Raw genomic sequence first — 14,700 nt, forward strand, 5'->3', positions numbered from 1 at the left:
TGTACAATAACACTGTGAAATAACCATATGCAATAATATGTCCACAAATCATGTGCAATAACTTGTTTACAAATTCCAGCACTAGTGTCACCTTATCACATCTTAACGCCACTTCACATATTGTAAATAAGATGCCCCTATTTTTTAACTCCAATCATGTTTATATATGCATATATACTTTATATATATTTTATTTCTACCTCATTTTCTTATTTTATTGTATTGTTATAAGTATTATTATTATTGCTTATCTTTGCACATGCTGTTTGATGCACATTTTCCTCTACTCGCACTCATCTTGTGTGTTTCTTTAGAGCTGACGTAACGCGAATTTCTCCACTGTGAGATCAGTAAAATCGTATCTTATTTATAAATTGTTTAGGTTCTTGTTATCATATACACACCATTATTATTACTTCCATTTTGTCATTTGATTTTTAAATGGACCACAATGGAAATGTTTTCACTTTCTTGTGTCATGCTTTTAATGTATTTACAATTATTCATACATTGAACTTACTAAATGAAATTACTCATGCATGCACTCACAGTTTAATATAAAGATGATTTACCACTGCCTGCTGGAATGGTCTGTTGGTCCAGAATGTAATTATCGACATTAGCTAATATCCATAGTTTCTCAGAAAATATTAGACCTACCAGCATTCTGTTTAGGCGCTGTTCATCCTTGACCCAAAATACATAAGCATACCAAATGGCAAATGTCGGCTGTATCTAGTCACACGCACACAGAGCTTTTTTTTTTTTTTCCTGCATTCTGCTGCATCAGTTACTTTTAATTTTACACCAGCACAGACAGGACTGGTGGCGGAAGACATCGGAAGCCATGCTCTTTTCACTCATGGTAACGACAACGGCACATCAGTTGTCCTTAGTTTGTCCGTGATCAAAGTTACACGTGTACGGAGAAGTTCAATTTAATCAGTTTATAAAGCACCAAATCACAACAAAAGCTGCCTCAAGGCACCACACACAGAACAGTTCAATATAAAATTTAAAATAAATAAGTAAAAATTAAAAAATTTCAAATACATAATTAAAAGCACAAGTAAAAGAATGAAACAGATAAAAAAAAATAAAAATTAAAGCTATTCATAAAAAAAGAGAATAAAAATAGGCTTTAAGTCTTGACTTAAAATTGTCCACGGACTCCGACTGCCTCACGGTTGCAGGAAGACCATTCCACAGAGCGGGTGCACGATAAGAAAACCTCTTTCACCAACTGACTACTTCTTCACCCTGGGAACACAGAGTAGTCCCGCATCCTGTGACTGCAAAACCCAGGCTGGCACATACGATTTCACCAGATTGGCCAGATAAGACGGAGCCAGTCCATGAACAACTTTATAAGTCAATCACAAAACCTTAAAATCTGCTCTCACAGAGACAGGAAGCCAGCGTAAAGTTGCCAAAATGGGTGTGATATGTTCAAACCTTCTGCTTCATGTCAAAAGTCTGGCAGCAGCCTTCTATACCAGCTGAAGACCCCTAATGCTGGACTACGGTAACCCTGAAAATAGAATACAGTAATGTAATCTAGAAAAACAAAAGCATGAATCAGGGTCTCAGCATCAGCCATGGACCGGATGGGGTGGATCCTCGCTATATTTCGCAGATGGAAAAAAGCAGTCCTAGTAACATCCCTGATGTGGAGGTCAAAAATTACCCCAAGATTCCTCACTTTGTCCGTATGATGTATGACACACAAACCCAGGCTGAGCGCCAGCTGGTCAACTTGATGCCGATGTCTTGCTGGACCAAGAACCATCATTTCAGTCTTATCAGAGTTTAAAAGTAGGAAGTTACTAGACATCCAGGTTCTCTCTGATAGAAGGCAGTCCATTGTAAATAGTCTTTGAGAGAAGGGTACGTCATGCCTGGTAATTTGTGTAGCATACCAATGGATTTCCCCCAGAAGTCTTGGAAAAGATCAACTTTTAAAATAAATGAATAAAACTAGTGCGTTTTAAGTTTTAGTCTTTTCTGCATTCTGCTGCAAGCAGGTGCTTACATTTTTAGACACAGACACGGTGGCAGAAGATGTTAAATGCAATACACATTTCACTCATGGTACCAGCAACATGTCACATAATTAAACTATCTAAACCAACTGAACTAAAAAAACACCTAAATCAGTAACACTAACACTGATAAATTAACATGAACCACAATAACATTTAAAACCCTGAACTCCCATGGTATATTGCAGCACAATTTCTTAGCTAAAATTACTCATTTCTAAAAACAGTATTTGTCCCATCAACTTTCCATGTTCAAAGCATTCATCCATGACCCAAAATACATAAACACACCAAATGGCAAATGTCAGCTCTGCCTGGTTTATGCATGATGGAAGCCATATACATGCACATGAGGCCAGTTCAATATGAAGTTGAGAAAACAAGCTGCCTTTTTAGCAAATGATTGTAAGCTGCAGTGAGGAAAATAAGTATTTGATACACTGTCAATTTTGCAAGTTTTCCCACCTACAAAGAATGGAAAGGTCTGTAATTTTTATCCTAAGTACGTACACACCAACTGTGAGAAACGGAACCTTAAATATTTTTTAAAAAGATTTTTAAATAATTAATATGGAGTTTTTTGTACCAGACTATAAACATGTTTATTTCTGCTCTAACTATGGACATTTTAACATGGACTTTAACTAGACGCTCTGTATCCGTTTGTGTTGGTGTGACTACAGAGCGGCACTGAGAGCCTCGTCACACATCCTGATTTCCATGGAGTTGGCATTTTAGCTGACTCGTATGTATGCGCCTGTTGCCATAGTTTCCAACTTTCTTCAGGTGTCTTCCACAGAGAAAGAAGGGCTTAGCTGAGGATGAGGTGCTTCCTGCTTTCACCCTCATCTGTTCCGCCGCTATGTCATTTTCATGTGGTCATTTACAATTTTTAGGTTCATCCCTGGCGTGGTGATTGGATTTGGAAAGCGTTGCCATAGCAGCGGGAGTATTTTTAGTTGATGGTGTAACAGTAGTAAAATGAGACAGCTGGATGTGTTGCTGAGGTTTGTTTTGATGTCCCAGAATCGGGCAGGGGCTGGGCGGAGCTATTAGCAGATGTTTACTCTGGTGCAACAATTAAAAAGGCGTAGCTGCGTTCACCGTGTAAACAATCAAATGGCATGCCCCTTTTACGCTGCACTCCTGAAGCCATTTTAAGTCAGCCGGTGAGGATTGACAGGAGGTGGGAGAGGAACAAGCATGCACACCCCGGCCCCCCCGTTTCCAGACGCTCTTAGTCAGCTCTGGTGGGTCCGGGTCCGGCCGAGTGGTCTAATGCGAAGTGGCATGTCACCCGGGGAATGTAGCTCAAGTTTAAAGCTGCCTCGTTCTGCCTGCCCCTGCCGCAGTGTGACACCTTCCACACCCTCCTCTCCCACACGTGCAACCACTCACAATATTAAATGTACATCTCCTCTGTCATTACTGCGGTTAGTATTATAAACGTGTAACCTAAAATGGGCTGTGTGTGTCTCTTTCTGACCCACAATATGTCAGACATAAACACACATGCACCCCTGAGGCACTGAGCCTCTCTGCGACGGGTCCCACATGATGCGCCGTGCCTGGCTGGGAAGGGGAGGGCGTTGCCCCCTCTCCCCCTTCCGTAGTAAAGCTTTTTAGCACGTGGATCCTCATGCTGCAGCCTCGTAGTGGAATGTCAGCGGGGCCCCCCCTCCCCCCACCTGTGTTAGCTGACCATAACCCCCCGAGATGTTTTTACAAGACACTGCCGCAGTGCTGAGTTTCAGCTGTGTTTGTGTTAAAGGGCAGAATCATTCTGGGAAATGCTACAAGGCGGTGCCATGCGGAGGTCAGGCTTGCTACATGGGTGTGGCCCTGCTGTTATTTATTTATTTTTTATTTTTTAACTATGCATAGGCTTAGTGCCTTGCTACCTATTGGATATGGAATTTTTCTGATTGCATATGCAATATTTGACATTATCTGATTGTGATATCCTGACATTTCATTTCATTCAGCAGTTGTTATTATTTTAAATAGTGGGGGGGATGCAATAATAGTGTTCAGGATTCACAGAAATCCACCAGTTAAATTATTAAGCATTATTAACATTTCTCAATCTCCATTTGACTCACATACTAATCTGCTCTCTTTTTGCGCATTACCTCATCTGTATTAATATATTCATCCGCTCTTAAATCTTACTACTACTGTACTCGCTTCTCAGAGCTGCCATCCGATTGGCCGCTCAAATGTTTTCAATGGCACCTTTTTTTTTTCTTTTTTTTTTTTACTCCATGGATACAGGGAGCTATTGGATAGATTGGCTGAGCCAATGGGAGAGCAGCGCGGGCTCCTGGCTGTCAGATTCTGCCCTCAGCCTTAGAAGCAGCCCTGCCTCCCTCACCAAGAGCACGCGATCGCTCAGTGGGGGGGTTCAAAACAACAACACGCCTGTCATCGTCGTGCTCCGCCGTGCCCAGAACATGCCAGCACTGCAAGGTATCTCTGTAAATCCACTCAGGGAGGGGCGGCTTCAGTTCCGCCATCTTTCTCTGAAGTGTCTGCGTTTCCTCCTCATGCTGGCATTAAGCAGCCGGATACAGCCGTTAATACTTATTGTCTTAATCCAACATTAGCTACCGTTTATGTAAAGTGTCAGCATTCTCTCACTGTGTACTTTAAGATTTATTTAAAAAAAAAATACATTTGCTCAGGGATTAAAAAGGGGAAAAAAGGTTAAAACAAAAATGTACTAATTTAAACTTTTCTTTCTTTTACTTTCTTAATTTGCTGGGAAACTTGCTTCCCAAGTTAAAAATGCGGCCACCTAAATCCCGTCCTTAAAATGACCTCATTTTGAGCGGCATGAGGGAGTGTCACTGCGACTGTAGGTTGCCAGGCAGCGCCAGCTGGCCTCCGACTGAGCGACAGCAAGGTGGCAGTAGAGGACCAGAGGAGGATGATGGGCAGTGCCCACGTCCTCCCGTCAGGGTGAAGTCTGAGGCAGCTCCTGAAGCTGGATCAGGTGCTGCTCTCTGACAGCCGGTGAGGTGCCATTCAGGTCATTAGCGGGATGCAATGAGACTACGTGGCAGGTGGGTCTTTGCAGGTGATCAGTGAGTTTGGCTCAGTGACAGAAAGTACTACAGTGCCAGTTACTACAAAACATTCCTCTTTTATATTTTTAAGCTGTAACTCTGTCCCTATGTGACAGAGAAGTTCCAAATAAAAACCAAAGTCGGTAAAAACTTGTCCTCTCCAAGTTTATTTGTTGTTATTAATAAATGACTGACTTTTGGGATTCGGTCAGATTTTAGGGAAAAGTCTAGAAAAGACCTCCCCCCCATCATAGCTCCTCTTAATTGGGCTACGTATTTCAAATCCATTGGCCGTGGACCGGCATCTTATAGATTAGGCAGTTTCTGATCAGTTTCTGGCCAAGGTACTTGAATTTTGGCCTAGTTGTACTTCAGCATTTTATTTATTTATTTTTTAAGGTAATTCAATTTGTTGATCTGATTTGTTGTAGTGAATGTTGGTCAGTATTTAAACTGAGAAGAAGTCTTTCCTTCTATTATATATTCAGCAAAATTACATTAAAAATGCTGGTAAATTACTTACCCTGGTTTATAAATATCATTTATTGCTACTATTAATTGGACTTTTTTGGCGCCTCTTGATGTCAGTGTGTTTCTTTTAAAGGACAAGTTCACTTTTAGTGATCATAGTCATATTAACACAACAATTAGCTGGTCATTACTTTAGATGTTTTACATCACTCAGGACAAAAAAATATTTTCCTAATCTGTCCAGTATTGATAAAAAAAATAATGAACACCATCATGTGCTAATCTAGTATAGAAATAACATGTGGCAAGTAAAAACCCTTAAAGTTTCTTATCACACTGATTAGGAAAAAATATCATTAGTGTCTGGCAGCATGGAGAGGATCCCTACTGATGTGCACATGTGCATGTTTACCTCACTAAATGTAGAAACCTCTCAAACTGATTGATTATACAGTTAGCGTCTTACCTTAGCCTGCTCTTCTTTTACATTATACAACCCCTGGCAAAAATTATGGAATCACCGGCCTCGGAGGATGTTCATTCAGTTGTTTAATTTCGTAGAAAAAAAACAGATCACAGACATGACACAAAACTAAAGTCATTTCAAATGGCAACTTTCTGGCTTTAAGAAACACTATAAGAAATCAAGAAAAAAAATTGTGGCAGTCAGTAACGGTTACTTTTTTAGACCAAGCAGAGGGAAAAAAAAATGGAATCACTCAATTCTGAGGAATAAATTATGGAATCACCCTGTAAATTTTCATCCCCAAAACTAACACCTGCATCAAATCAGATCTGCTCCTTAGTCTGCATCTAAAAAGGAGTGATCACACCTTGGAGAGCTGTTGCACCAAGTGGACTGACATGAATCATGGCTCCAACACGAGAGATGTCAATTGAAACAAAGGAGAGGATTATCAAACTCTTAAAAGAGGGTAAATCATCACACAATGTTGCAAAAGATGTTGGTTGTTCACAGTCAGCTGTGTCTAAACTCTGGACCAGATACAAACAACATGGGAAGGTTGTTAAAGGCAAACATACTGGTAGACCAAGGAAGACGTCAAAGCGTCAAGACAGAAAATTTAAAGCAATATGTCTCAAAAATCGAAAATGCACAACAAAACAAATGAGGATCGAATGGAAGGAAACTGGAGTCAACATCTGTGACCGAACTGTAAGAAACCGCCTAAAGGAAATGGGATTTACATACAGAAAAGCTAAACCAAAGCCGTCATTAACACCTAAACAGAAAAAAACAAGGTTACAATGGGCTCAGGAAAAGCAATCGTGGACTGTGGATGACTGGATGAAAGTCATATTCAGCGATGAATCTCGTATCTGCACTGGGCAAGGTGATGATGCTGGAACTTTTGTTTGGTGCCGTTCCAATGAGATTTATAAAGATGACTGCCTGAAGAGAACATGTAAATTTCCACAGTCATTGATGATATGGAGCTGCATGTCAGGTAAAGGCACTGGGGAGATGGCTGTCATTACATCAACAAATGCACAAGTTTACGTTGATATTTTGGACACTTTTCTTATCCCATCAATTGAAAGGATGTTTGGGGATGATGAAATAATTTTTCAAGATGATAATGCATCTTGCCATAGAGCAAAAACTGTGAAAACATTCCCTGCAAAAAGACACATAGGGTCAATGTCATGGCCTGCAAATAGTCCGGATCTTAATCCAATTGAAAATCTTTGGTGGAAGTTGAAGAAAATGGTCCATGACAAGGCTCCAACCTGCAAAGCTGATCTGGCAACATCAATCAGAGAAAGTTGGAGCCAGATTGATGAAGAGTACTGTTTGTCACTCATTAGGTCCATGCCTCAGAGACTGCAAGCTGTTATAAAAGCCAGAGGTGGTGCAACAAAATACTAGTGATGTGTTGGAGCGTTCTTTTGTTTTTCATGATTCCATAATTTTTTCCTCAGAATTGAGTGATTCCATATTTTTTCCCTCTGCTTGGTCTAAAAAAGTAACCGTTACTGACTGCCACAATTTTTTTCCTGATTTCTTATAGTGTTTCTTAAAGCCAGAAAGATGCCATTTGAAATGACTTTAGTTTTGTGTCATGTCTGTGATCTGCTTTTTTTCTACAAAATTAAACAACTGAATGAACATCCTCCGAGGCCGGTGATTCCATAATTTTTGCCAGGGGTTGTATAAGAAATCAGGAAAAAAAATTGTGGCAGTCAGTAACGGTTACTTTTTTAGACCAAGCAGAGGGACAAACAGTACTCTTCATCAATCTGGCTCCAACTTTCTCTGATTGCTGTTGCCAGATCAGCTTTGCAGGTTGGAGCCTTGTCATGGATCATTTTCTTCAACTTCCACCAAAGATTTTCAATTGGATTAAGATCCGGACTATTTGCAGGCCATGACATTGACCCTATGTGTCTTTTTGCATTGTTTTCACAGTTTTTGCTCTATGGCAAGATGCATTATCATCTTGAAAAATTATTTCATCATCCCCAAACATCCTTTCAATTGATGGGATAAGAAAAGTGTCCAAAATATCAACGTAAACTTGTGCATTTGTTGATGTAATGACAGCCATCTCCCCAGTGCCTTTACCTGACATGCAGCTCCATATCATCAATGACTGTGGAAATTTACATGTTCTCTTCAGGCAGTCATCTTTATAAATCTCATTGGAACGGCACCAAACAAAAGTTCCAGCATCATCACCTTGCCCAGTGCAGATACGAGATTCATCGCTGAATATGACTTTCATCCAGTCATCCACAGTCCACGATTGCTTTTCCTGAGCCCATTGTAACCTTGTTTTTTTTCTGTTTAGGTGTTAATGACGGCTTTGGTTTAGCTTTTCTGTATGTAAATCCCATTTCCTTTAGGCGGTTTCTTACAGTTCGGTCACAGATGTTGACTCCAGTTTCCTTCCATTCGATCCTCATTTGTTTTGTTGTGCATTTTCGATTTTTGAGACATATTGCTTTAAATTTTCTGTCTTGACGCTTTGACGTCTTCCTTGGTCTACCAGTATGTTTGCCTTTAACAACCTTCCCATGTTGTTTGTATCTGGTCCAGAGTTTAGACACAGCTGACTGTGAACAACCAACATCTTTTGCAACATTGTGTGATGATTTACCCTCTTTTAAGAGTTTGATAATCCTCTCCTTTGTTTCAATTGACATCTCTCGTGTTGGAGCCATGATTCATGTCAGTCCACTTGGTGCAACAGCTCTCCAAGGTGTGATCACTCCTTTTTAGATGCAGACTAAGGAGCAGATCTGATTTGATGCAGGTGTTAGTTTTGGGGGTGAAAATTTACAGGGTGATTCCATAATTTATTCCTCAGAATTGAGTGATTCCATATTTTTTCCCCTCTGCTTGGTCTAAAAAAGTAACCGGTACTGACTGCCACAATTTTTTTTTTTTGTCCTGATTTCTTATAGTGTTTCTTAAAGCCAGAAAGTTGCCATTTGAAATGACTTATTTTTGTGTCATGTCTGTGATCTGCTTTTTTTCTACAAAATTAAACAACTGAATGAACATCCTCCGAGGCCGGTGATTCCATAATTTTTGCCAGGGGTTGTAGCTTGGTAACAAGTTCAGGGTGCTAACCAAAGATTTTTAGTATAGCGGTGTTGTTGCCAAGGAAGCTCAAGCATGTTGACTGTTTCAAGTACAAATTGAGGCCATTTCCTACAACTTCAGCCTTATATCCTCTAAATATACAACTTTAGAGACATAAGGAAAATCTCCAACACAAAGTTCTTCTTATGATAGAATGTTATTTATTGCACAATACATAACAATCTACACAGTCAGTCATTTATTAATATACCAAATGGCTCTGGAATTAACTTAATTAAACCACAATATTTTTACCTTTTTACATACCATGTTTCCAAAATATTGGACAATTGTGTACTGAAACTCACAATAATACCCAAATCATGAGCTCACAACATTTATTGAAACTAAAATGGTTACATGTACATTAATATAGATGATTAAAGAATGCTCATCAATTATTTTATTCATCTTGGCCCTCAGTTGTTGCAAGCTGAGTTAAAGCTGAATGTTTCTGCCTCATCTCCTTCAGTAGAAATGATAATGGACCACAATGGAAATAAGTACTTTCACTTTCTTGTCATCCATATTTTTAATGTATTTACAATTATATTATGTACTTAAATTGAACTTATTAAATAAAATAAATCAATCAAGGAGGTTGTCCAGATCATTGTCATTGTTGCATGGTTGCCGTGGCAACAGCAGTGCTATTTCCGCATTGGTAAATGCATGCATTTCACACATGCTTTTACATTGTTGGGGATTATCAACAGACATGGAGAGTTTTCACTTGCAAAATAATGTACCAGGATAATTTCGTTGGTGTGGAGTTAGCACACAGCGTGTCGTCATGACCACATTACTGTTGTTTTCTCCTAGTAAGAGAGTTTGTATGTGTTCGTGATTTTTCTATGGCAACCGGCAACTTCAAACATGCCCCAGCAGACGGCCCAAAGCAAGTGAACACCTGGACATTCAGAACCGGGCCAGTAGTCGGGTAGTCGCCTCTACCAGAGAGGGAGCTTCTCATCAATCAGTCGAGCTTGCAGCCCAGAGGAGAGACGCGCAGTCAGTATCAGACGTTAATGGACAGTGGCAGAGGCAGAAAACTACAACATTTGGAGGAAAAGACCTTAATCGGTGAAGTCCCAGAAAAATGGAGCGTGAAAGATATTGTTTTTCATTTACACCAGGGACTGTAACTTTAGTTTACGAACCGGCGAAGTGGGAGATATTAACAGTCCAGTTCATGCCGGAGAATGATCATTGGTACTCCACAAAAAAGGCATGTTAGGGGAGGTGATGGTCTAGTGGTTAAAGCGTTGGGTTTGAGACCAGAGGATTCTCTGTTCAAATCCCAGCCTATCATTAAGGGCCCTTGGACAAGGTCCTTAATCCCCTAGTTGCTCCCGGTGTGTAGCGAGTACCTTGTATGGCAGCACTTCACATCAGGGTGAATGTGACGCATTATTTGTAAAGGACTTTGAGCATCTGACGCAATATAAATGCGAAAAGCACTATATAAATGCAGTCCATTTACCATTTAGGTTAATAAGGAACAGATAAAAGCTGTCCAGTGTGAAATGGCCTGCAACAATAGACGAGTCACGGTTAGCGACTTTAATCAGCAGAAAGGTGAATCGCGATTGATAGCTTTAAATGGCTTTGAAGATGGATGAATAAATTGTCCAATCAAAAAAACATTGCGAGATGACGCCACGGTATAACAGCGTGGCACTGTTGTTCAATTGTCTGGGGAGAACCCTGATATCATTACAAGTCTATTATCAATGATTGGCTCATTGAATTCTGTGAGATTAAACCGGGCACATCTGTCCAGTACTTGAGAAGCTAAATCTGTACTTGGAGTCACACCAAGCAACCTTGGGTGCGATGTCATGAAATCTCTCTGTTCTGCTTGAAGCTCCAGCAGCCATGTTCAGAATGGTTTGAAGACCTCCCTCATTTTGCACTATTTGAGGCAGCATCTTTGTTGGATATGCTGTGAACTATCAGCTGCCACTTCTTCCACTGAAAGTAATATTCGAAAACTGCACAAACTGTTTATCATCAGCATGTATGAGCCTCCCCCCATTCGAAAGTGCACACTCTGCTTTTTCTGGCTGTGTGCTGTCTCGCAACATTCTATGCCACCACCGGCCCCTTCAGCAGTCACTTAAACCTTTCACTCATCACACATCTCTCGGATGACATCTGCCTGCCGAAGTTTGACTTTGTTACTCTTTAGCGTTCACTTTGCCTGGATCCGTTTGGAGCACATCCTGTCTCTTCTGTCGCTGAGAGTTAACGGCGTCTCTGCCGATGGAGGCCGCCGTTGTCTCCTCAGTGCAGACTGCTACAGACCCTCTGACGTGCCATATGGCTGTTGACAGAGATTGGCTATGTGCTTTCTAGACATGAGAGGAACACAGGAGCGAGGTCTCCAACGAGGCCGTCACTTTTCATCAAATGTAGATGTTTTTGTGGTGTATGTTTTACAGTGAAGTTAGTTTGTTGGGTTTTTTTTTTCCTTTATGACACTAGGTAATGTAGCCGTGGGCATGAAGACAATGACAGCTATGGCTATCTTATATTTGACCCTGATGACCTTGACCTTCACACAAATTACTAGAATTGATTGGCCTTTGCCAGGTGAACCAAAATGGGTCTCAGAAGGTTTAATATCAGATTTCTTGACCTTTAACAAAATTATATTTATTTATTTTAAACTGCTACTTAATGGCCAGCCTTCATTGACGTGCAAGTTTGGTAAAACGCAGCAAAACAATTTGGAAGGAGTAAGCCAACAGGCAGACGTGACCTTGATTCTAACGATTGACCTTTGTCAAATTTGACCTTATTGGACAATTCCGGAACCCAACTGGTGTGCCAAGTTTGGTGCAAATGGGAATGGGGGCCTAGAGTTGTGATTTTGACCTTTGGGCCCCAGTGATCAAGGCCTTTCCCAAAACATACGCTTTAACGTCAATTGTGGAACAGTGTGTCATCTTCATATAAAGTTTAGTGGAGATCAGCTAAAGGATCAAACACGTTTGTCAGGTTATTGTGCGATGATGATTCAGCAGACAGCCGCTTACGGTATAGTGAAATATCACTGTTGTTACACACTGGAGTGCACCGTAATGAACAGGTGTATTTTTCTGGTCACAGTGCAGATTATATGTGATTTCCTCTGAGGAGGTTTGTGCCTGTAAATGCTCAAGTTTGCTAGGAAGAAGATTAATAAAGCAGAAAACAATTTTTATTTTTGGTACGCTTCTGTGCATGTTGGCTTGACATCTGGTTGGCAAGGAAACTCGCCGGGTCCAAGGGGAGCGCTGGTACTGTGAACAGTGGATACATCTGGGGCATCAGGCTTCTCGCTGCGCAGAGGCACCCAAGCAGCGAAGCGCAACAAAATAAAAAAAAAGCAAGGCACCGTGGATTCACTGTACGCGTGGGTGTCACTCGCACTGCACCCCACCACCTGCTTGCTCAATCTCCTCCAGCACACTTGTGTTGAATTGTCTCACTTATTCATTCTCCCCTACTCTTTTTCTCAACAGGTATTGGAACATGGGGAACCTACTGAAAGTTTTGACATGCACAGATCTCGCACAGGAGCCCAATTTTTTTCTCGACTTTGAAAGTGAGTTTTTGTCTTTTTTTTTTTTTTTTTTAATTGCTGCATTTCCTGATGGTGGCCGAATGAATGAATGAATGAATGTTTTAGCATGAAAACTATAATCGCCTAAATTGCCTCTCCCACACTTTCACGCTGCACTCTTCCCAGAGGCAAAGTACTGCAATCTGGTTTTACACGAGCTTCTACTTGTTCATCAACCTGTCTCCCCGTGTCGGGACACATGTAGAATATCAATCAGGGCCGAGTCGCACTGGAGCGCCTTCCTGAAATACACAGAACTGAAGTTGAGCCTGTGAAGCCTAGGGCCGCTCAACACGGTTTGATGATTTTTGTGTGGTAGCATCTTGCGTGGCAGCCTTAGTCAGTCGTACCTTTAGCAGAAAACAGTGCATCATGCTGTTCTCTTCTTTCTGAGTGCTTGCATATGGAAGAATATTGCAGTATTATAGCAAACAAAATCCATGTATTTATTTTTAGCCAAAACCTTCATTAAAATAATTCCTGAAAATGGCATGGTTGGGGGTGGTTTGAAGGGCAACTTAGCTGGCTGAATCTTCGGCACACATTATGAACAATCTGGCACTTGTAACTGTGGCTTACAAACCCGTTGCAAGTGTTTCTGTTGGCAGTGCTTTTTATAATCTTCTGTCGATTAGGTTTCTCTTTAGAAAGCCGGCTGTACGAGAACACAACAGCAGCGTGTGTAATGACAAGAATGTACAGACAAGAGTGTCGTATGGTAGAGTGGGTCTTATCGCATGGTTTTGAACACAGGTAAAACTCCTACGACATGATCATCACGAGATGGATTGAAGGATTTCTATACGAGGTCTATTAGAAAAGTATCGGACCTTATTATTTTTTTCAAAAACCATATGGCTTTGAATCACGTGTGATTACATCAGACATGCTTGAACCCTCGTGGGCATGCGAGAGTTTTTTCACGCCTGTCGGTTACGTCATTCGCCTGTGGGCAGTCTTTGAGTGAGGAGTGGCCCACCCTCTCGTCGATTTTTTTTTTTTTTTTTTTTTTTCATTGTTTAGGAATGGCTCAGACTGCTGCTTTGTTTGATCAAAATTTTTTCAAAACTGTAAGGCACAACTGAGTGGACACCATTCGATAAATTCATCTGGTTTTCGGTAAAAATTTTAACGGCTGATGAGAGATTTTGGTCTGGTAGTGTCGCCGTAAGGACGGCCCACGGCGCCTGACGGCGATCTGCGCTTTGAGGCGGCAGCGTCTCGCCATTTCAAGTTGAAAACATCCACATTTCAGGCTCTGTTGACCCAGTAAGTCGTCAGAGAACAGAGAACTTTCAGAAGAAGTCGGCATGAGGAGTTTATTCGGACATTCCATTGTTAACGGACATTTTGTAATGAAAGAACGTGCGGGCAGAGTCGCATGTCGGGCCGGACCCGACCGCGGGGGGTCGTGACAGGAAAAACACCTCCGTTGGAAACCTTAACGGGCAAGTTGGAACATGCCCAAGCTGTTAAACAATTTCTCAGTTACTCACTTGTTGAAAGCCATCAAAAGCCGCCTGAATTTTACAAATGGTTTTCAACACGGAGGTGTTTTTCCTGTCGCGGCGCACACAGATTTGCCGAGTCATCACAGAAACGACTTGGCGAATTTGCGCACACGTCTTTCATTAAAAAATGTCCTTAAACAGTGGAATGTCCGCATAAAGTCCTCATGCCGGCCTCTTCTGAATCTTCTCTGTTCTCTCACGACGTCCTGGGTGAATTAAGCCTTTAAATTAGGATGTTTTCAGGTTGAAACAGGCCGACGACGGTGCCTGGAAGCGCTGCACGACGTCCCGCTCCGTGGGAAGTCCTTACACCGACAGAAACACCCCATAATCTCTCATCAGCCGTTAAACTTTTCACCGAAAACCTGCTTAATTTCTCGAATAGTGT

At 41.2% G+C, this 14,700-nt stretch overlaps 1 protein-coding gene across 3 annotated transcripts in view; it reads left to right on the top strand.

Annotated features, from left to right (window-relative positions):
- The window catches only part of fam49bb (family with sequence similarity 49 member Bb), a 96,791-nt gene that overhangs the window by 65,067 nt on the left and 17,024 nt on the right, over positions 1–14,700 (top strand). For all 3 annotated transcript variants that reach the window (XR_004559710.1, XR_004559711.1, XM_034167284.1), the window contains exon 3: positions 12,701–12,783. Coding sequence is in view for 1 of the 3 variants with exons in the window: in XM_034167284.1 (XP_034023175.1) it covers positions 12,711–12,783 (73 nt within the window). In the remaining 2 variants the exon portion in view is untranslated. The remainder of the gene's footprint in view (positions 1–12,700; positions 12,784–14,700) is intronic.

Source organism: Thalassophryne amazonica, chromosome 1, assembly GCF_902500255.1.
Source record: "Thalassophryne amazonica chromosome 1, fThaAma1.1, whole genome shotgun sequence".
NCBI lineage: Eukaryota > Metazoa > Chordata > Actinopteri > Batrachoidiformes > Batrachoididae > Thalassophryne > Thalassophryne amazonica.